This window comes from Trichoderma breve, chromosome 6, assembly GCF_028502605.1.
Source record: "Trichoderma breve strain T069 chromosome 6, whole genome shotgun sequence".
Taxonomy (NCBI): Eukaryota; Fungi; Ascomycota; class Sordariomycetes; order Hypocreales; family Hypocreaceae; genus Trichoderma; species Trichoderma breve.
Window position 1 is genome coordinate 952,878 of NC_079237.1, and position 23,409 is coordinate 976,286.

The window sequence follows — 23,409 nt, forward strand, 5'->3', positions numbered from 1 at the left end:
TGAACATGTTGAGATGAACATACCTACGTCTATCTATACTACCCACGGTAAACATTACCTAACCAGATACAAACCTTCCGAAATAACATAAGGAATAGCTAAATGCACAGTAAATCAAACAATACCTTTCACCCCTTCACATACCACTGCTGAATAAAGTCAAAAGTCAAACCTCTCTCACAGAATCTTCTTCCCCAATCCATTGCCTTCCCCTTGGCCGCCGCAGCATGCTCCCCCCGGTGTGTTCGCGCAATAATAACGTTCTCACCCTTTGGCAGCACATCATGCGGCCACCTACCGTTCTGTCTGACGAATCTCATGTGGCTCCCCCCGCTAGGATCCTCTTTATATCCCAATGCCACCATCGCAAGCTTGAGTTGAGCGTAGGACACGGCTGCATTTGCGCTGCCGTGAACGTTGTAGACTGCTTCTAGAGTGGCCCAGTCGCGTTTTTTAATAACACCTTTGGGTTGGCCGTCGGGAGCATTGGGGATTGGCTGGAGAGAAACGTTGGATAGAGCCTCGACCAGAGGGTCTACCAGAGCAGGCGGGATCTGGAATTGTTCGAGAGCAGAATGAAGTGACGTCGCCCATCGCGGATTGAACCTGCACATCTCCGCCATAGTATCCCTGTTCGCCCGTAACGCTTCGTTGAAGGCATCTCTTTGCTGTTGGCGCTCCCTCTCACGAGCCGCGACGTTGCGATAGTCCAGCGGCTGACTCACGAGCTGAACTTTTGCTCCCTTGCCTGAAATCTTTTCATCCAGGTTGATGGGCGTTTCTTTTACGCTGAAAACGTAGTCGGATCCAGATACGCCCATTGCCTTTTCGAGTCTGGAGATTGCTTCTTGGTTGGCCTTGAAGTCCTCCCCTTCGTCGTTCAGGGGGTATATGAACTTACAGAGCAGCGAGGCCCCAAACCTCTTGAGATCGCCTTTGGCATGCCCTATCGAGATTGATTCGTCCTTGAAGCCCTGAAGTTCATCGAAGAAGAGAAAAAGTCTTTTCAAGCGCTTCACAGGCATTTTCTTTTCAAAGTCAAAATCGTCAAAATCGAAAAAGTTGATGGAAATATCTTTGCAGCCCAAGTCATAATACTCTCGGCGGACGCTCTCCCTCACGGCTGCGCCGCCGACTTTGTCCATGGCGGGCCACAAACACTCCAGGTGGTCAGCAAGCGAGGACAGCAGATTGAGATTGTCGATTGTGTCGTCCATTAAGTCTGTGAAGATGTGTTTTGTGCTGTCCGGATCGTGGGCCCGGGACATTGCTTGGAGATAGCCTGCCGCCTCTGTGATTCCGCAGTTTGTGCAGTTCAAAGCATCGGATATGAAGTTGTCCATGCTGTTGAAGAAGAACATTCGAAGAATCTCATCTGCTGAGTATTCGTCAACGCGGAGCCATTGATTCCTGAATTTCGGCCAACAGTGCAGACTCCGCCCTCTATAGTGCCTCTTTTCTATGGTATTTTGGCGGCTTTGAGTTTCCTCCTGGGGTGGATCGACAGTAGCTACTTCAAACCCTGTATGATCGCCAGCATGAATAGCTTTCTTGCGAAACTCGTTGATGAAAAAGACGGCATCATACCGCAGTAAAACGACCAGAGACAGGTATTGTTCTGCCAGTACGGCGTGATCCCGTTTCGCCTTGTCAGAGAGAAAAATTGGAGGCCGCTGGAGCATTTTGGTTCCGTCTGTATCAGACTCGTCTTCTTTGCCGTAGTCTTCAAACGATTTTCTCATCGTGACTTGGAATTCCCGAATGCGGATGTAGATGGAGTGCCACATGTGGAATTCGAAGACTGATCGCCTCAGCACACCCCTTATGAGATCAAAATAGAGAATATGCCGGTAATCCTCCTCCACGTATTTCTCCACGTATATGGAAGCAGGGCTACGTTCATTGGCCTTTGTCTCGTCCCCCTGTATCTCGATATTTGCCCAATGGTGCTCTTTGAGTGTATGAATACAACCAAAGAAATACTCTGGGTCGCTGGAGAGCGCCTGGATATGTTTGTCAGCGACTTCCATCTTAAATTCGAGATCTTGCAAGTATCTTGGGGAAATTTGTATCGGCGGAGGGAGGAAAGCCTGCTGCTTAGTAAAATCGAACCAATTGGCCAAAGCCCTCTGTTTGATGACTTCGATTGAGGCTCTTGAACTGCGAAATTTGCGTTCTTGTTCTCCTGGTGTTTTGGGCGTCGTGATGGGGAGCTTTGCCTCGCAGCAGATAAATCCAAGGAGGTGCCTAAGGTAGTGATAATTAGCTCGCTGACTTTGGAGCATGATCCAAGCTTCGGATGCTCCAAACAACTGGCCTTGGTGCCAAAGACGATCATATTCTTCCTTGCTCTCACCCGAAATTTCAGCATTCGGACGACTAGCCCACCCTTTCCACAGTTTTGGACGATACCCCTTTTCAGAACCAGATCCGGAGACGTCAAAGCTGACCATGCGGTTTGGTAGCAAGGGGCCTGTCAGATGATTAGTTCGTCTGCCAATGAAAGTCATATTATTGTCCATTTTTGCAAACACAGACGGATGTAGCCGGCCTCGATAGTGGATGAAGGAAAGTAGACAATCAGGATCTTGCAACTCGCACGAGGCTATGTGAGGGGCCAAGAACAAGATCCGTTGTTTCTTATAAAACTCGCGTGACTCCTCATCATTGTATTGAACGCCCAGGCACTCACATTCGCACCGCTCAGGCTCCTCTTCATCTGGTTGGTCGTTGAAAAAGTTGTAACGATGGGAATAATGGGCAACATAGTGATCTCGGCCATCTTCCGGACTATGTATATACCCCATCAAGAAGTATTCGCACATGAAGGAAAAAGGGAGCCTTCGAGTCTTCTCATACTCAGGATAGTTAGGAACGTCAATCTCAAAATCGGATTCGATAGAGTCAGACTTCATAAACATCTTGATGTCGTCGGCACAGTCGTTGAATGTCTTGACAGTGCGTTTCCAACTTTGTTGTATGCCAGCATACAATATGTTGGTATCTCGAGTCTCTTGTTTCTCTATACCTAGAGAGAAGCGGAGGATCCAGTCGCGGATGGCATCCTCATGATTTCTGACTAAAGACTGGATTTCTTTCCAATTCTTGTATATGTCAGCAGTCATTGCATTCATGGACTTTTCGTAGTCTTGGAGACGTGGAACTGGGCCGCCTGGGGGCCATCGCGTGCATATACCCCAACCCCAGAGGACCATGACATCTTTTGTGAACTCTCGAGGTCCATCGGGCTCCTCTTCCATTTCGCGGGCAAGCTCCTCCTCTATTGTCCTCATTTCATGCTTCGTACGCATAGAGGCTGGGAAGAAGACTGGATCGGCAAGCCGGCGGTTTTTACCCAAGTAGATATCGTGGGCCTCAGACCGATAATTTGGGGGAGGTTCTTCTGGAGGAGGTTCAGCGGCCATGATGAAGTTGCTCAGACAAGTTGTATAGTGGTGAGAAGTGGTATTTGGCGACAAGCTGGGATTTGGTTTATGGGTAGCATTATGATAATAGAGCGGTAAGGAGACAGATATATATACTCATAGACTAACAAGGAAGTAGTAATGCTGGGCTGGTGAACGAAACGCAGCATCATTTGCGGTTAATGCCCGTCTCGGAGTTGTTCGTGTACACACCGAGGTAAGTGGTCATTAATCAGCACCGAACAGTTTTGGAGGCCAAAGTGAATCAAGCAATGTAGTCGTGAGATTAAGCTGTTAGATATTTTTATATCACTTTTGCATTCACTTTCTCTTCTGGCTGAGAGTGTTCATTCTGACATGTTAGTGAGACGAAAGGCAGTCCCAGAGTGGAGATGATGACTCGTCGGGAAGATGTACATTTCTGAGGAGAATTTGAAAAGAGCTATTGGATGAAAATAAAATCATTATTTCATATTCAACTGAGATTCAAAAAAGAAGTAATTCTCGAACAGTGCGAGAAGAATCCAAGTAGAAGAGCAAGTGCTCAATCTCAATCTTGCGTCGATGAGAAGTGCACGTGATTAGTCATCATCTCTCACTCACCCTTGGTTCAATCTTGGACCAGTGAATGAAGTGAGCTGCCCTTTGCTCACCTCACATTGAACCGCCTTTTCTCATATGAATGGCCAAGCAACGCGTTGAATAATGACGAACCGCCTCTAAGAATAGCTTCTACCTCATATTGAACCATTTTGCCTACATAAACGCGCGCTTCCAGACATGGCGCGCCAAAAGGCTCAAACTGCTGGGCCTGTTTCGGCTCAACAACAAACTGCATCTGAGCGAGCCCAGGACGGCGATTCTGTTCAACTTCAAGTCCCGCAGTTCTTCAACACGACTTTTTCAACTCACCGCGTGTCTCCGCTCTATATTGGCACTCAGAAGCTGGACCAAACTCGCCTTGACCGCCTTGCTCACCGGCTCCGTGACACGCTCGTTGGCGATGTGGTTCGCGGCGTTCAGATAGGGCTCGAGGCCACGGACACGCCAATGGGCCAGGTTGGACCGCTCAAGGCCGTGACTTTTCGTTGGTTTCAGGCGACGGATATTCTGGGTGACAAAAGTTCCGAGAGCTGGGGCGAGCTGTCAGATGAGCAGGCCAGGGGACTCTGGATCGAGCTGCGGCATGAGAATGCTGCCTATGTCGCACTGTTGCTGCCTGGATTCTCACAAAAACAAAAGGCTATCACCACTCCGGCTGCCTCAATGTGGAGCATGGACATAGATCAGCCTGAGATTGGCGAGGCTGACAGCAGCCAGTTCCTTCGCTTGCCTCTGTTGCTCCTTCGGATGCCCCAGCCTCTCAAGGCAGTCATCGGAGAATGGCTGTCAACAACGTTCGACTGCCGTGTCACTAAACTGAACTTGGGCACTCGAACTTTGGTTGGTGTACTAGAGGGCTGGATTCAAGAAACTGGACTACCTCGAGCAGAGTCCGATCTTGTGTTGACTCTAGCGTTCAATGTGCCAGTAACAGACAAAGGCAGAGAAGCCATACCTCCCCTAAGCGGGGATCTAGGCAACGACGACGAAGATGGAGATCAGGAGGCATCTGCTCCTGGACTACGGAGTATGGAAATATGCATCTCGGCATCGGATCTGCGTCGCTTCCTACGAGCTGGGAAGACGTTGCTGAAATCTAAGCGGACAAGTTCTAAAACATCTTCAAATACGCCATCATGGGAACATGACGACCGAGAACGGCGCAGGCTCGCCGGTCCGCACATGGACGACGGGTGGGGGTGGCTAAAAAATAAAGAAGGGCAGTCGTACCCGTTGATGGAAGCTTTGGCGAATCATTTAGACCATCACATGGCGCTGAATCTGTTCCATCCAGGGGTTCGCATCACTCAGGTCTCATGCGGAGGCTTTGTCCTCTCGCAGTCTCGGATCAAAATTGTAAAATCTGGTGATGTAACTGATGACCTCTCCAGAGCAGCCTGGATGTTTGTTACGTTGCTGGGAGAAAGGGTTCGGAGCGATGGGATTTCTTTGGTGACTTGATCATCGCGGCTGAGAAATGCAGGCTACTATGTCTGCATCACCCATATTTACCATCGAGTCGCATGAGAGCTTTGAAGCTCAATATTCATTACTCGGAGCATATGCAGATTGTTGTTGGTCATCTGAAGAGCTACGTGGCTAAACTGCATTTGTAGTCCAGGCAACGATGCCTGTAATCTGCCATAAGCGTGCCTAGAGCTAAGGAAGCTCAAGCATTGTTGAGACCGTGTCGAGCGGATCTGCATACAAACACCGTCTGAGTGGGTCGCTTCAGTCGGAATCTGGTCCATCTCTTGCGACATGACCGGAAATGATAGAGCAGCACAATACTGCCGTTTGAGAGATAGGAATTCGGTCGTTGTGCAGTCGAACTCGCGATACTCTTCTAAAGCTCGCAATGGTGTTGCTGGAAAAATGGCAACTTGGATGCCGGCTTGGCAAGGCAAATAGGAGAAATAGGTTTAGTGCTGAATCCTGGCTGGGGGAAACTTGGAAGCGTTGAACAAACAAACTCCATGCCTAGCTAGTCATCAATAGGGGAAGCAAGACGATAATACTGACATGTATAAATCAAGTTTTGGTACATAAGCAACACTTGTTATCTATTCTCGTTCGGAGTTGGTCCGTAACATGCCTGTAACCGTTCATCTATATGTTAGGCCGAATTCCGTGACCAAGCATGGGAGGCATCGAAAATTCTCTAGAATGGAACCGTCAGATGCAGCGACGGTTCATGGTGTGTTACATTTGACGCTAAACCGCCGCTCCTAATTAATGACTTGTCAGATAGATTTAGGGCAGGCAGTAGTGCTAATTGCTAGCATTAGTCCAGTAGTTTTTCCGAATCTGAGGGAAGAGACATGAATAGAAGAAGAGAGAAGAAAAGGGGAGTGGCAACATGAGGCTCTTCTGAGCTTCAACGTCTTCTTGTTCCCCTGGGCTGTGGTGGCATATACGAGAATAAGGGACCGGCTAAACGCCAAAGCACCCAGCAGGAGGATGGGCTTATTAGCCGTGGTGGTGATACATAGTGTGGCCATACATCAAGATGAATGGTCAACTGCAGCTACCGCCATCCAATGCCGTAGTACCCATGATGCCAATCTCACGATGCACTTGTGGTGTTTTGATTTTTGCAAAATTTCCTGCATGAAATTGCCAAGAAATCGAGACCAAGCCAAGACGCCAAGGCGGGAGGCCAAGCCTCTACTGCTGAATCCGCGGATCCCGTTGGCTCCAGCCTCGCTGCCAAGACCCCAGATTCAGAGCTCAGGAACGGCCCAGCGATCACACCTGCTCGATCCAGGGTTCAGGACTTTTGCAGCTTCCTCTCCTCAGGCATCGATCCCCTTTGCTTCTTCTTTTCACTCTCTCTCTTATTTGGAATACACATGTGAACAACTAGAACCTGCGGCGGAATCGTTGCCACCCCCGACAGCCGCAGATCCGTGTTATCTCCATCATCTGGCTTTCCCAGTGCCGTCCACGGAGTGCAACTGAGGGCCGCATGGAGGCAGACTTCAACGGAAATGCGGCATCACAGCATCGTCTGATAGGCTCATCGCGTCGGCCTACCCTCCCCCAAAACCGCCAGGGCTGTGAGAAATCGCACAGTACTAAAGCACTCGTATGGCAAAGCCGCAAGTCCAACCGACTCGAATTGCCTGGTACGGTACGCAGCACGGAGTACGGAGTACAGGCTGTCTAATCTCCACTGCTTCGTATTAGGTATTACTGCACTATCATCTACTCGGTGCATCGGTACCACATCGGCGTGTTTCTGTTGAGTTCTTTTCTCCTCTCTCCTTCTCGTCGCAGTCGCAGACAAATTGCAAGTCGAGATGAGGAGTTACACAAGCATCTCGCATCCTTGCACGGAGCAGATCGAGATACGCTCGAGCCGTGGGTTGAACAAGATGGAGCACAGGGAGTGAACGCCCCAAGAAAGGAGAGCGACAGAAATGGCAACAAACGCCAGGGTCTTGGTCGTGACACACACTCTTGGGCCAGAGTGGCTGCATTCTTTGGGCTAGGTGGCATGGATTACAGTTGGCGCCAGGCCAACTCCGCATGTCCAGTAGCTGCCTCACCTCACCTCTCGCCGGATGACGGAACCGAAGGCCGTAATCGCCTTGGAAAACCGTTAACCGACTGAATCATGACCGCCAACTAACGAGCCACTAACAACCAGAGCCAGTGTTTAATAATACTAGTCACGAGCCTCGAAGCAGATCCATCATGGAGGAAAATCCTCAGTGCGGAGTGCAATTAGCATCTCATTTCTCGACAGCGTCGGATTTGATGATCCAAGCTCCGACGCAGAGACGCGCCACGAAGCCGATGCCGCCATGGTCGTCACCACGCTTCGCGCCTATTTGCTGCCTTGGCTGACATTGTACCCTCCTGAGGCATCTTGAGAATACAAGCACGGGAACAGTAATAACGATAGGGACAAGACCCGGAATTCCAAGTTCTAGCAGCCCTAAACTCATGTTATGCACCAATACCATTGTGTCGACCCGACCCACCCCGGCATTGCTGCAGCCGGCTACACGGCTCGGCCCAACACTAGGACCCTTGCTCAGAAAGCTTCCTGAGGAAGAAATAGTAATTTCACGGTGCTAGTTGGTGGACTGTCAAGTACAAGATGATCTGCTGTCAACGACTAGACTAAAAGCCAAGCGAGCCCCGATTAGCCTGCCATCCATTCTCACCCTTCCTCTCCGTAGCTCAGAAATGATGCTGCTATTCCGATATAAATGAACTAGGTCCGCTGCCATACGGACTAGTTGGACGTTTGGACCAAAGTGTCGCAGGACTCGCGTTATACTTGATCATCGCCACCTCTCCTTTTGCCCGCCATCAACGACAAGCCGAGACCAAGGAGCTTGACAAAGTGCACCCCATACTAATATCAAGTCGCAAGCGAAGCCAGGAATAGTTCACTTACATCGCCATGAAAGTTCTTGTTTTTGGAGCGACTGGCAATGCCGGCAAGGAAATCGTCAACCATTGCTTTGCCGATGAGCGCATCACCAAGGTTGTCATCTTCACGAGGAAAGCGGTCCCGATAGATATCGAAAGCCACCCCAAAGCCGAGGTCGTCATGCACCAAGATTTTTCACAATATCCTGAGGATATGATGCGCAGACTGGAGGGTGCCGAAGTGTGCTTATGGTGAGGAATTTCCGAACGTGGAGAATGACACCTATAGCTATCAACATCGCAAATAAACGCTTCAGCTTGATCTTGTGTGCTAGGGCGTCTACTTCATTACTTGATCACCTCCTTTTACTAATACCGAAACCTTAGGGCCATTGGAGGGAGAATCAACCAGTTCAACAACGACAAAGAATTGTGCCGCAAAGTGAGCGTAGAGTTCACACTAGCGGCGGCAAATGCGATGCTGAAATACCTGGCCGACAAAGTTCCCACGGGCAAGAAATTCCGATTTGTCTTTTGCAGCGGCAAATACTCGGAATGGAACCAGAAGAGGCCCCTTTTGTTCATGGCAGACTCTCGTCGCATCAAAGGAGAGGTTGAGAAAGGCTTGTGCGACCTTGCTGATGCAAACGCCGACAAGTTCGAGACATGGATCCTGCGACCTTCCGGCTTCATCGAACCCAATGCACCACTCTCCAAAAGGCTTGTCGGCAACCTCTACGGCGCCATCACAACCACTCAAGTTGGCAAAACCATGGTCAAGGTGGCTTGCGAAGGTTGGAAGGACAGGATTATTGAGAACGACGCGCTTCTCAAGATGTAATTTGGCGTTGTGCCTCCTTGTTTTCCTTTTTTCTTTTTTTTAGAGAGAGATTTCCTTTCAGTTGGACAGAAACAGCATATGCTTTCAGATACCCATTTGTCATGAGAGAGGGATTTTGAGTACCGGATTATCAACAAAGATCTTCTTTGGAGTGATGAAATTGTGCCGGGGGCGCTCAATGGACATACGGACTGGAGTTATTCGAATCGGGAATTGGGTCAGCGTCGGGACATATTGTGTAACTACTGTCCAATTTGAGGTGGCCTGGATGTTCAATCCGGAAGATAACACATCTGGCCTTTCGCCGATCCAATCGCTGGATCATTATATAATACATTATCTTCGTATAATCGCTAAGACGTGTTATTCCAGGTGCTGGTGATATGTGATATTTTGGCACAGCTAGCCATGGACTTCGTGTCGCCCTCCATCGCGAACAGTCAGAAAGTTCTAGTGTCCTGTTATATAATTTTGTGATTATACATGGGCTCTTCATAGATCGATGTGTAATGATTGGCTCGAGTGTGTGGTAGATTTACGGACTGTACAAAATTTGAACCGTTCAAGAAGAAGTCTTTGTTAGAATTGTAAGATAGCCATTGGCAGTGACTTAGGGATTACAACGGCATGTCTTCAACCTGTATAATGATCGAATAATGGCCTGCTATATTACGAACTGCAATATTGATGTCTATTTTGGATCCTTTTAAAACATCCCAACTGCTTACTAGCTGTTTTGAGCAAAGAGAGGGCTCAACCATATGCAGCTATCGCGCCGCAATCAGGTATTTGCTCGCTGTTACAGCACTGATCATTCCCGAATCAACGACGGCTTCTTTGGTAGGTGAGATCAATGAGATCAGTGAGACCATGGATCTTTACTCTATCATTGCAAACAGCTTGCATTATTATCCGCGGCGTCCATTTCTATGGCTTTATAATGTTGGGAGTGAACACCACTGTCTGCTCGGTTCAAGTGGTTGCTTGTTTGACTTTGTTCACTCTTCATCCCCTGGCAATATTGCATGGATGTCAGCAAAAGTAGTCTTGTCTTCTTTCTCTCTTTCCATGTGTGTCATCACGTCGTCAACCAGACCACAGATAGGTAGAATTGGCAAACAGAGTATCGAGATGAAGTACCAGGGGTTGATGTATTCGTGTGCGACAATTTGTAATTCAAAACACAGAAAATTTGCAATGGAAGTAAAAAGGTATAGTTCTGGGGCGTAACCAGAGTCTTGGGCATTTCAACTCAAAGTCGTCCGTCAGTCTTCGCATGACGCCTCACATTGCAATCGCACTCATATTACCAGTGCTCCCATCCAAGCATCCTGGCCATGTTGCATATATTCGTGCCAAATGGAGAATAAGTCTACAAGCCTGTAGCCTACTTTACACGCTACACTACCTTTTGTATCAAGATGGAATGATGAGACTTGGATGCAAGATATCCAGCTAAGATCTCAGTTAGAACTAGCAACCTCTGAGCATATCAACAATTTCTCTTTGTTACTCCATCCCCTTTCGCGCAAAGTATCTCTCTTTTCGCTTCTCTAGTCTACATACTCACTTTAACACACGTTATATTTATAGCCAGGTAGAATGACCATGATCATACGAAATGAGAATCGTGCGTGTCATTTGAAGGCGGCATTTTACAGGATAACTCGTATATGCTTGGGCCACTCTAGAGAAAACCGGCACACGATGATTGTAATCGGATTGGAATATGCTCTATCTACACCACATCGAATAGTGTTAACATAATTGGTTGGCTTGAATGTGGTGTTGCTACAGGCATCAAGACATGAGAGGGTTGCATTCTCTCTCGGCCTTCGCCTATAAGTTGTATACTCTAAATTATGTCGCAGACTGTAGAGCGAAACAAGGCAATGCTGCTTTCTAAATAGTCGAATTTTCTTGATCCTTCTGGGAACTGACAACTAATGTAGCAGCATAATGCAGGATGCGCGGCCCGATCACCGCATTTCAAGCACCTCATGCAGGAATAGGCTACGTGGAAGTGCCGTCAGAAATATAGAATCCTTCGTATAAATTGTCGGTTGGAGAAAAGCCGAGGATTTCGGCTCCAAAACTCCACACACGTTTCGTTTTCATGTGTCTGCCCAGCCAATTGAAGAGAAGGACAGTATCTCATTACTTGCCTGCACTCAAAATTGCAGCACCATGTGTATGAGTCGGTGTAGGCCTACTCAGCAAAAGGAGTGTCAGAAATTGGGATTGAAGCCATTTCCTGGAGAGGGCCAGCTGTAATAAGTTTCCAGATGCATCAGCAGTTTATAATCTGGATGGGGGTCATCAGCTTACAGCTCAATTATTGGAGTGCTCGAAAATCCAAGTATTCATGAGATTCTCCCCTGAGCCTGACATACAAAGAGATATTCACGCATATAAATAGTAACCATTTTGTTTAATAATCTTGTCCACGTCTTTAGCATGTAATTTTCCATCTTTTTGTGCTCCGTCTCACCATTTACAGTACGAAGAGGATATCGTCGTCTATTCTTACTTAAACATGAATCTTAATTATGGCCTCCCCACCTCAAATCCTTTATTTGGCAGTAGGGTAACATTCCTTGTAAATTCAGCGCTTACATCTACTGGGATCATAATGTATGCGCCGTATCGTGACGACGGAATATCCGCTGGACAAGCTGATTCGCGAATCATCCTCGGTTATGTATTCTTATTGCTTTACCTTGGTAACAAGGTTACATTTACTCATAGTTCGGGTGTCAGATTACCGTTGAACCATAATCCTAACCCTACATACTATAGATCCTTGGTCAGACGATTCCCCGTGGCTACCAATCTGCTTGGCTGGTTCATTCACAGATGCGAAGCCAAGTTCTCGCTTGTGTGCATTGTATGATGCAAGTGTGCATGATCGATAGTATACCAAAAATCTCGTCCGGCACTTAGCTTAGGGTATAACTTGTGATGTGATATGGCGTTTAGGTATCGAGGATGGGTAGTAATATTATATAACTATTGAACGAACACTGGGCAGCGTCGACCATTTGCATCTGTATCTATGCCTGATCGTATTAATGACGGATGACTTACATCCGGACAGGAGCATGGGGGATGGAGTTTATACTACGTTCCATTCTTCGACGAATGAATCAAGTACCGCAAGGAACATACTATGAACTTTGAGCAGTTCCCCCAAGAAGCACGAAATGCCGGATCGACCAGCATCGTATAGCATACGGCGCATGCATTGTCGAAGGATCCGAGAACGAGTGTCTGTGAAATAACAGTCATGACGCTTAGAAAGCCGTTTTCTGACCACAAATTGGAAGTCTGCTTTACTCTAATCATGCACGGGGGCCATTATTCCTGGTTCACCCCCTGGATGCTGCGCGCGTCTAGGATTGCGCGCCTAAGTTCTTCATTTGGATAAAGCCTTGTATAAGCCAGCGCCCTCAGCCTAAGACAAAATATCGCAAAGAAGAACAAATCCGGAAGCTCAATTGTTTCCCAGCTGCCCACAACGGATCACTCGTAGTGAGATTATGGGGCCAGCCCGCATCGCCCTACTGGCTCCTATCGGGCAATTAGAGCTTGTTCATAGCCAACCGACAGAAGCCAAGCCGGTTGGTCGGCTGGCAAGTCAACTCGTCTGTGGTTTTAGTGGCAAATCATTGAGATATTTCCGCATCCGCCGGTATACGGTAAGGATGGTGAACAAGGAAGTGATTCATCCAGGGGGAAGCTGGCCCAGAGTCCCTTCAGCCTTCCTCTACTCTCCAGCATCACAGCGGTCGGCTCCGATGAATTGCGACTGATGCGATGTGATGCGTGCAGTGTAAACTGTTAATGGTTGGCTGGCGATCTGGGTGAACCGTATGATCGTCGGTTGCGTATGTCGTATCTGCCGCCCATAGCCCATCATCATCTCATCTCACATCAAGAAACCCAGATATCCATCTGTTTGTGGGTTCGCCGCCAAAACTTGCTGCAACGAGATGCGCGTAGGATCCCTGTTATGCTATCTGTTATGCGCTTCCTTAACCTTATGTAAACCCTGTCAAGTTGCTTGGTCTGAGTTAGGATGAACGCTAGTTATGCGTGTGAGACCGCCATGGCCGAGTAAAGACCCATATGAACATAATCTCCGTTATTAGACGGTTTAGACGGCGTTTCAGTTCTTTGCTGGCAAAGCACTTGCCTATCGCCGTGAAGTAAGAGACATATCGTGGGCTCTTGATCTTGAAGCTAGAAAGTATGAATCTTTCCTCATATCGTACTTCGGAAGCAAAAGATAACAAATGGAATCATTGCTCGAGATTTGAGAATACGAGCATCGTTAATTGTATCAGCAGTCCCTCAGCCCACATAGCGCGCCCACTCGGTGATAATTCCTGTAAACCCAGCGACTCAAAGAGGCAACTCATAAACAACGTGGAAACCATACGCGGGGGTTGCATCACACTGTCGTATCAATGACAGGAGCTGTGATTTTATTGTTGTCCCTATTCCCAAATGATGATTATTTACCTCCAAATTGGGATATTTTGTTTCTGGCAATCTTGATAGAAGAACGAGCCAAGAAGAAAATGTGATATTATTCCTTAGCATCTGTGCTTTGGCTATACAAAATCTTCAAAACCAAGTACAGCGACCAACTAAGCAGTATCTCAATGCCATCAAAAAGAGGTAGTTCATACAGAAAGGAGTTGAGTTGATGCTGCAAACGACTCTATTGCTTGATATTCCACATTCGCCGAAAGCCGCATATTGGAGGCATCCACGTACAGTTGCATACAATATCAAGGGCTTACGTCGGCAAATGTACATGTATTCCCGAACCACCGCCAGCCTCGTGTCATCCTTCGAAGCCAATCATCAAGACTAAGATTGCCATGCTCAAACAGGAGGAATCGTATGCAGCTGGTAATCGCATCTCCCCGGCCAGCACAGACCATACCATCTTCATTCGGCCACACTCACAGGGGTGGTGTGAGAAACTCCATACGGCTAGCATCGCTAACCGATCCTTTGGACCTCATTCCCGTTTGAGAGGGTTGAATCAAGGCTCACTCCAGGGATGAAGCCGATGAGCCGATGCTGAGGATCATCCTTCGGCAAAGGACCTACCGAGCTTATATGCTCTTTTACCGTCTATGACGCCGACCCTGGTCCACTGAAATACAAACTTATATATAAGCTAGTATCACTTCCCTTCAAATAAAGACACTATCCGCAAGATCCTCCACTGCTAAAGCATCCTTTCAACCAAAGGAGTCAACTCAAGTTGATCACCATGGCTTCCTTCAAGACTGCTGTCCTCGCTTCCCTTGCCGGTGCCGCTGCTGCCCGCTCGGTGCCCGCCAACGTCCAGAGCCTCTACAACTCCATCGTTTCCCAGGGCTCTTGCAGAAGCCCTCTCGCCACCGGCTTTTACAGCTCGGATGGTGATGGTGGTAGTAAGTGTCACTTCAACTCAATATCAACATCTAAAGAGTATGACTAACACATTTCCCTTCACATAGCCACTAGCTACTGTGGTGACCATCTTGCCGATTATGGTATCGTCTACCTTCAGGGCACCAACGGCAGACTTGCCAACATGGACATCGACTGTGATGGTATCCAGGGCGGCCCTGCTGATGATGGCCGCTGCGGCGACTCTGGTGATACCCAAGATGTCACCGCCTTCTCTGATACCGTCCGAGGCTATGGCACCGGCCAGAGGGATCTTGACGCCAATGCCCACCCCTATGTCGTTTTTGGTAACGAGGGTAGCGGAAACTGGGACACTTGGGATCCTCAATCCGTTGGCGTTGAGCCCCTCTCCGTCATGGCTGTTGTCTGCAACAACCAGCTGGTAGGAACTTGCCCCTACTCCCCCCTTGATGAGCTGCCCTGATTGATATACCTTTCTTAGATCTACGGTGTTTGGGGTGATACCAACGGTGACGACGGCGACTTCCCTGTCGTTGGCGAGGCCTCCATCTCTCTTGCTACCGCCTGTTTTGGCGAAAGCATAAACGGTAACAACGGCCACGACCAGACTGATGTTCTCTACATCGCCTTCACCGGCTCCAGCGCCGTCCCCGGTGCCAGAGGTGCTTCGTGGAACGCCCAGGACTACAACGACTTCGAGAACAGCATCAGCGCCCTCGGTGACAGCCTCGTTGCTCGTATCGGCACCACTGGTGGTGGCGACCCTGGCAACGGCGGCGGCGGTGATCCAGGCAACGGTGGTTCCGGTGGTGATTGTTCATGGGAGGGTCACTGCGCTGGCGCATCTTGCGGAAGTGATGATGACTGCTCTGATGACTTGACTTGCAGCAACGGATTCTGCGGCGGCAGCCCTCCTAGTGGCGGCAACGGTGGTGGTAATGGCGGCGGCAGTTCCGGTGATTGTTCATGGGAGGGCCACTGTGCTGGTGCCTCTTGCGGTAGCGACGACGACTGCTCTGACGATCTTACTTGCTCCAATGGCTTCTGCGGTGGTAGCTCTGGTGGTAACAGCGGCGGCGGCGGCAGTAACAACTGCTCTTGGGCCGGTCACTGCGCTGGCGCGTCTTGTGGCAGTGATGATGATTGCTCTGACGACCTCTTCTGCTCCAACGGCCGATGCACAAATTAAGAGGGCTAACAAAAGAAATTGTGGCGAGTGGGGAGCCAAGGTGGAATTCTCACATTCTTGTATATAATTTCAGCGTAGCAAGGGGGAGGTGGACGAGTCCAGGTATATAGGAGAAGTCAAGTATATAGGCGAGGTCAATAAATGGTGTATTGATCGGGAAACCAAGCTTTGATCAAGCGAAACCTAATGTATCTTCCTGTTTTAAAATGCGTGAAACCAGCTCCGAGTTGCTTATGATCCGACAATCTTGATACGCCCTTCGAGCACGGGTGCTATCACTCTCGTCCAGTCCACGGCACACTCGGCCTCTTTCAGGGAGTCGCAAACACAACCCTTAACACCTGCTTTATGAGCCCAGCGGCCCCAAAACTTTCTCATCAACAATATCTCAAGGTCAAGCTGGCTATCTGAATCGCTTCCCGAGTGGTCGCTCTCTGTACCGGCTTCAAAATGGGCGTCATCATCTTCATCATGAGGCTTCTTGCTGTAGCCCAGCCTTGATCGCAGGAACTTGCGCCAGGGATCCTTATCCCCGTTTTCTTTATGCTCGTGGAGGCCAAGCCGGCCCACCTGACTTTCACCCTTGAACACCTCGGATGGTAACTGAGTGTGACCACAATCCTTTACGATATGGTTCCAGTTGTCAGACAGTTTCTTCCACTGGCCGACTGTTCGGAGGGCCATAAAGTACTGGCGGAGCATAGCAGAAAGGAGGATTCCGCTCTCTTCATCGACAATCTCTTCTACCTCTCCTCCCTCTGACTTGACGAGCAGACTGGTGAAGCCGTCTAAGATTCCCATTAGTTAACAAGCATAGAGACACGTAAAGATTGTATCACACTTACCCTTTCCACGACCCATATAGCCCCTAGTCGCGAGAATATACAATTTCTCCGGCTCGTAAGTCTTACCGTTAATCTTGACTGACAAGATCCTCTGGCCAGACGGCTTTGATGGATCAAACTCATATTCAATGCCTGAAACCTGAGGGAATCTCCCTTCCAAAGCAGGATACAATGAAACGCCGTTTTCTAGCGCATCCCAGATCGCCTGCCCCTTGGCCTTTAGTAAAACAACAGGATCTTCAAAGGGAAAGCAAGAAGTGATGTCCTTGATGCGAATTGCTCCAGGAGGATAAATCTGATCACCACGAATCGTACCACCAGCCATAATGGCACAATCAGCATTATGATAGGAACGCATAATGTCACACACAAAGTTGCCCATGTTGGACTCCTTCAAGCGGGCGGTGATAAATCGAGCATCGAGGGGCATGGCTGTCCACCCAACTGGCCTTGCGAGTGACTTTTGTAGCTTGGACGTCAAGTTGTCCACTAGTTTGGCTGTGGGCTCATCCTCGGGTACCTCGGACGTAATGTCTCTCCTCCAAATGTCAAAATCCCATCGCTTGGAATCGTCTTGCTTTCGTCGCGCCTCGATGTAGCTGAGCTGCTTAAAGTCCGTTCCAGAACGGAGGACATGAGTTCCATTTCTGAAGCTGTGAGCATAGTAGTGGTCATGTCCACCGAGGATAATGTCGATGATACCATCTGTCTGATCGGCCAACTTGTTGTCGTTGGGCTCTCGCATATGGCTCAGGCAGATGACAATCTCAGCGCCTTCCTCTCGTAGCTTTGGTACGAGTTCCTTGGCAACGGCAGTGGCGGATTTGTAGATGAGATTTGGCGGAAGACTGTTGATGGTTGCGAGCCATTCCCTCTCACCCAGACCAATAAGGCCCACCTTGATGCCGTTGGAGGTTGTGAGCATATGAGTCCGCTTGGCGTTACCCAGCGGGACATCTTCTCCTAGGGCGGGATCTAAAACGTTGGCTAGGAGCCATGGGAATTCACACTTTTCAGCCAGGTGCTCAAACTGCTTGACTCCGAAATCCAGATCATGGTTCTAAATCAATGCAGAGGATTCGGTCAGTGGTTGTGGCTTGTGTCGAAATGAACAACATGACTTACTCCGACGCAACTGGCGTCTGTGCCAACAGCATTCAGGACGGAAACCATATGAGCTCCTATCAGCAGTAAGCATTGATTACTTTCATTAGCATTGATATCTTGAAATTGAGAAATATACCCTTGGTAACACTACTCTCCAAGCTGGGGTTGAAGGCATCACCCGAGAACAGGGTAAGCAGCCCAGGCTGGCCTTGATACTGCTCCCCATCCTTATACTCCTTGCAGAGCGTTATGAATCTCGCCAAACCTCCCACTGGCTCTGCACTGGCCTGGTCAACATGATAGACATCGTTGTAATGCAGAATACGCAAGTCTGGCGCTTCGGAACTGCCGCTGCTCCCAACTCGGCCTGATGAAAAGGTCACGCGAGGTTCCGCCGTAGGGGCAGTTTCTTCCCCCATGTTGAGATAGAGAGGGCCCTGTGCCAAAACAATGGATATAGCGGTTATAGTAGTTGGCTTTGAGATGATTGACCACGTTTCATAAGGCCAATTGGGCTGCTATTGTCGTGTCACCGCTTCGTCAGCTCGTGACCTGCAAGTCGAGCCCAGACGTTCCGAGGCTCACGTGATACCTGTTGCATGTTGAATACGAGTACATTGTTATCGATCGTGAGTCCATCAAGGAAGGCATTGAGCTTATATCAAATTTACAATTGAGTAGTTTAATGCAAATCATTTAAAGGAATTAATTAAACTCTGTATACTTTTTTTGAAAGTCAATTAGGTTGGATGCCTCCTTGTTGTCACCCGCGATACTCGACCGAGCCGTGCCAGGATGAATCTAGATCCAATCAAGTCCACTATTTAAAGTAGCCAATCAGCACCGGAACATTACAATGCCAACATGACAGCCAGCCAGCCACACAAACAACATTCCTGCAAAAAGTAAATGACAAGGAACAAACTTTACCGAGAACGCAAAAAAAGAAAAAGAAATCAGAAGCTCCGATACTGGGAATCGAACCCAGGGCTGCTCGGCGCTCGTGGATGAGAGCGAGCGATGTTAGCCACTACACCATATCGGATGTTAAGATGCTGACTAAGGAGCAAAATCTTATCATACACTCTCTCTCAGCGGATGGAGAGAAAAAATTCAGTGGAAGGAGCAAAAAGAGAAATTACTCTCCGATACTGGGAATCGAACCCAGGGCTGCTCGGTTCATTATTGAGAGCGAGCGATGTTAGCCACTACACCATATCGGATTGTGTGATGTTCTTGATGGCACAACTGTACGGAAACCATTACTTGAAGTCTACACAATAGCTTGGTACGAAATTTTGATAGCTCGGAGTGATTCAGTATGGATGGAATACCAAACGAACGAAAGAATCCCTTTCATCATTGCTGAAATTATGCCACATGAATTGTAACTATCCATTGAATAGAGACTACCTTGGGTATCACACTATCGTTACTCTTTTCCAACTTCGCTCCCAAGACCAAAACATCCTCTTTTGTTCTATATACAAACGAATGAATCGGCTCTCTAGACCCCTTACAGTGCTGCCTTTCCGCGTGATTCGAATGGTAGGAAAAGTGTAAGAACACCGGCAGCGATAAACAAGGCGCCACTGGTATAAACGGGCGCGGATGTCTCGAGGTTGGCAAACATGGCGATGATAGGCTGTAGTGTCCAAACAATTAGAGACGGTCACAAGAAGATTCACAGTTATATAAGGAGATTTCATGATACTTACAGCCATGATACCGAAAATTCGGTTAGCAGTAGCAGCAATGGCATTGCCAGTACCGCGCTGGGGCGTAGGGAAGATCTCAGGGGTGTAGCCATAGAGCACGGCATACATGACGTTGCTGCAGAAGTTGTAGGCACAGTTCCATCCAAGAAGCGATTCACTGCTCTTGGCAGTCGTGGAGCAGTACAAGAAGACACCGGTAAGAGCGGCAGAAAGAGCGAGCGTTCCCTTGCGGCCAATCCGAGGGAGCTCGACAAGCAGACCTCCGATCAAAGCTCCGGGAACACCAAGCACGGCAATGATCAAACTGTTGCGGTAAGTGAGATATGTGCTTCCATCACCAAAATCGACACCCTTGTTGGCCTGAATGAATGGCAGAAAGGCGTTGTAAAGAGGGAAACCGAGACCAATGAGAGCCCAAATAGCAGCGATGAGGCTGGTCGACAAGCCGAGCTTGAAGGTTGAGAACAAGGCTTTAACATGCGTAGTATCGATCTTTTGAACCAGGGTTCTCTTGACAGCAGTAGAAATATCTGCCTGGAAAACATAGCCTTCGGGTTCGCAAGCCTTGAGGTCTTCGATTGTGAGCGAGCTCGTCTTACCGTTGCGCTTGGCAACCTCGTGAACTACTCGGACGGCCTCTTCATCCAGGCCCTTGCCCATGAGGTACTTGGGCGACTCGTAAAGGGAGAAGAGCAAGAATCGAGCCAAGAACATGAGAAGCGTGATTCCACCCATGGTAATGAGAAAGTATCGCCAGCCCATGTTGTTGTGCTTGAGACATGGCTTCTCATCCTGAGCGCAAGTTAAGTTACCCAGAAGAGGCCAAGCAATCAAGTTGGCAACGACTTGAGCAATTGCCCAGTCCACAGACAAAATAGTCAACAGGTATTGGTGAGTCGCGGGCAAAAATTCGAGAAAGATGGCCGAGTCGACGGGCAGATTGCCACCAACACCAAAGGACCAGAAACAGTCAAAGATGCCAATGGCTGCAAAGTTGGGAGCACCAGCAGCCACCATTCCCCAGAGCGCAGTCAAGCCGAGGGTGAAGTTGAAGGCGATTTTCCGACCGAAGATGTCGCATCCGAAGCCCCAGAAGACAGCACCGGCCAAGAGACCAATGTTTTGGGCCAGAGTCAGGAGCGGCGGGCGGTTGGGGGAAAACTCATTGTTGATGGGTGTGAAGATGAGGGATGTGACAATCGGCCAAAGGTTATCAGAAGCCCAGCCAAAGCCGACGACGAAGAAGAGCTGCCATTGATACCATCCCATGCCAATGTCTTGAATCTGCATCGAGTTATGCGTTAGTCTGGCTGCATATATAAGTGGCAATGGAAGCGATAAGCAATTGGAAAACGAGGATGAGACTTACAGCGTGGTTCAGCACTTTGGCCTTTGCCTCGTATACAGGATCGAGGGCACCCTTGGGAATGACATCTTCATCACTGCCAGTGGAAATGCTCTGAGTCTCGACGGCATCTCGGGTCGGCGCCGTCTTGCCGTCGTCTGACGGGGAACCCATTGCAGCGATTACAAATAAGGACCGCGTATACAATTATATCAAAAGACAAGTCTACGCAGAGGCACAACACAATGGCCGCCCGCAACTTTTCTAGAAAAGAAGAGAAAAAGGAAGAGTCGTAGCACGGGGTAGATCCTTCGGCCGGTCGCCCAGTCGCAGAAAGCGCGGCACGGCCGTCATTATGTACGCGGCCAAGGTTTCCTACAATGCAACCTTAGCACACGACCTTCAGGATGCTGGTGCTACCAGCTGATGCGACATGACGCTAGGAATCTATCACCATTGCGGCTACGAGCTTCCTCGATCCTCACGCTACTCCTCCGCAGGCTACTTCGAAACGGATACGCGCGCGCCGAGGTTCCACGGGCGGAAAGCCATTTTTTTTCTTTTGCCATCCACCTTTTCTGTCAAAAGGGCGCGCGAGCTTGGATCGTATTCTGCAGTAATATCAAGAAACATTGTCCGTAGACTACGCTACAAGCAGAGGCTAAGAGGCAGCTGGACGGGGATGAGTGCTGTATAGCGACGATGGCGCAATATCTCGCAGCTTTTGGTGATTGGGCTTGCACGAATCACGATCGAGATGCCGCGCAGGGGACCACCAGAACAAGCTATGGGCAGTCGACAGGGCTGTTGGACGGCTCACAAGGCCTGATTGACGGGATCGGCATCGCTCACGGTGGCTTGCCGGAGAGTTGGAGGCGAGGCATCGGCCAGGCCGTGCTTGAATGAAGCTAGGATAACGGGAGTTGGTGTGTGAGTGAGAGTGTGAGTACCGGTATGCTAAGAGACGGCTCGCGGGGACACAAAGAATGATCTCTAGCTGATGAAGGCAACTTGGCGTCAGCCAGATAGATACACAGAATTAGTATACAATCGAGACAAATAGCATGTACAGATTCACGACTGCTACTCGAGGCAATGCAAAACAATGGGCATCATCTCAAGTTCTTGGCGACGGCAGTACAACAAGAAGACGTGGGGGCCTAACGTGAGCATAATTCCGCCCCAGCGCAGATCGCCAGGGCCCGAACAAGTCCAGAATCTCACTGCACAGTCGCTCGGAGTACGGACAAGTTAGAACGGAGCACACGATACATGGATCAAAACAGCCGTGCGCTCTGATTCCTCATCGGCCTTCCTCTCCGGTTCAGTTATCCGTGTTTCTCTGTGTCTTTTTTTCCTTTGTCTTCATCTCCCATCTTATGTACTAAGCTCCATCAAACCGCTACCCGGACGAGGATTCAATCGCGTCACCGAAGCCTTGCCAACTCAAGGCTACCCTCACCGGGATTGCCGCCAAGGGCTGACAGGGGCAAGCTCTTCCAAGCTTCTTTTTCTAAACGTTGCTGCCTCTGATGACACGCCCGCATGGCTTCAAGTAGCATTAGACGAGTCATCGAAACGGGACGAGGCGGTGGGAAATAGAAATGGTGGCTTGAGCCGGTGTGTGCTTGGCCGCTTGATGACCGGATTCGGCCGTGATTGACGCCGATTCGATAGAGTTTCTAGAGGCAGGTATTTTTGTTCAAGCCACCAATAGTGTCTTGTCCAATTGGACATTGACAATCGATTCTATACAAGAAGCAGTGCAATTCACATCTGGAGTGGTGGATACGCACCAAGAGCAACATGGATGGACCATATTCGAGAAATGGATTGGTGTGGAAAGCATCCGGACCTGCTCCACCCGTCAGTCTTGAATTAATATTTCATGTAACTCCCTGTCAATACGAGTACCAGCCATTATCTACTAGGAGCAATCAGCTCATGATGGTCCTGAGCTTTGATCTCGTAGCGAGAAACAACGCCACGGTCATACGTGACAGCCTCATTTGGCAGCCAGGTCAATCCACGACAACACTCCATACTGGCCGTATCAAGGAGAGCCCATGAATATTAGACAGCGAACATCAGTCTACTGACTCTACTCTCTACATACATGTACCTGTACTACGTACGTGCTGACGGCCCGTCTCGGCGCTGCATTCCACTAGATGTAGATCCACTGTCGCTTCGATAGCCTAGCGCATCACGCAATCGGTTCAATGACCTACAATTTATTGTCATCTACTGACAGGTTTCGAACTCATATACGGAGTAATTAGATGCTATGCTAAAGTCCGTGTGCTGAAGTAGCTAGATGTATAACGTGGCATTCATTAACAAAGCTGTTATAAAGACGAGGACATAGTCTGATTACATCTGGTAAACGTAGCGACCAAGAAAGGTCCAATACAGAAGAATGATGAGTGCCATATTTACTGAATGTCGGTAGATACATCCATGTTGAATCTGTTAGTATTCATGCCCCTTCTCGTATCAACAGCAGACACTTATTGG

General features: G+C 48.9%; 6 protein-coding genes across 6 annotated transcripts; 3 read left to right on the forward strand and 3 right to left on the reverse strand.

The window, feature by feature from the left end:
• Positions 1-128: 128 nt before the first annotated feature.
• On the reverse strand, positions 129-3,425 carry T069G_09218 (uncharacterized protein; the record flags this gene model as incomplete). The annotated part of the gene is made up of 3 exons (XM_056176428.1): positions 129-2,473; positions 2,693-2,790; positions 2,860-3,425. 3 exons carry the CDS (start codon positions 3,423-3,425, stop codon positions 129-131), a joined length of 3,009 nt encoding a protein of 1,002 aa, XP_056024906.1.
• Positions 3,426-4,205: 780 nt separating this feature from the next.
• T069G_09219 (kinetochore complex sim4 subunit fta1 domain-containing protein) lies at positions 4,206-5,489 on the forward strand (the record flags this gene model as incomplete). Its single annotated transcript, XM_056176429.1, has 1 exon — positions 4,206-5,489. The coding sequence occupies one exon, from the start codon at positions 4,206-4,208 to the stop codon at positions 5,487-5,489; it is 1,284 nt and encodes a 427-aa protein (XP_056024907.1).
• A 2,956-nt stretch (positions 5,490-8,445) lies between these two features.
• On the forward strand, positions 8,446-9,255 carry T069G_09220 (NAD(P)H-binding domain-containing protein; the record flags this gene model as incomplete). The annotated part of the gene is made up of 2 exons (XM_056176430.1): positions 8,446-8,666; positions 8,802-9,255. 2 exons carry the CDS (start codon positions 8,446-8,448, stop codon positions 9,253-9,255), a joined length of 675 nt encoding a protein of 224 aa, XP_056024908.1.
• Positions 9,256-14,545: 5,290 nt separating this feature from the next.
• T069G_09221 (fungal chitosanase of glycosyl hydrolase group 75 domain-containing protein) lies at positions 14,546-15,877 on the forward strand (the record flags this gene model as incomplete). The annotated part of the gene is made up of 3 exons (XM_056176431.1): positions 14,546-14,708; positions 14,775-15,109; positions 15,170-15,877. 3 exons carry the CDS (start codon positions 14,546-14,548, stop codon positions 15,875-15,877), a joined length of 1,206 nt encoding a protein of 401 aa, XP_056024909.1.
• A 231-nt stretch (positions 15,878-16,108) lies between these two features.
• T069G_09222 (uncharacterized protein) lies at positions 16,109-18,248 on the reverse strand (the record flags this gene model as incomplete). The annotated part of the gene is made up of 4 exons (XM_056176432.1): positions 16,109-16,665; positions 16,723-17,782; positions 17,848-17,903; positions 17,966-18,248. 4 exons carry the CDS (start codon positions 18,246-18,248, stop codon positions 16,109-16,111), a joined length of 1,956 nt encoding a protein of 651 aa, XP_056024910.1.
• Positions 18,249-19,345: 1,097 nt separating this feature from the next.
• On the reverse strand, positions 19,346-21,066 carry T069G_09223 (major facilitator superfamily domain-containing protein; the record flags this gene model as incomplete). The annotated part of the gene is made up of 3 exons (XM_056176433.1): positions 19,346-19,474; positions 19,548-20,831; positions 20,917-21,066. 3 exons carry the CDS (start codon positions 21,064-21,066, stop codon positions 19,346-19,348), a joined length of 1,563 nt encoding a protein of 520 aa, XP_056024911.1.
• Positions 21,067-23,409: the final 2,343 nt, after the last annotated feature.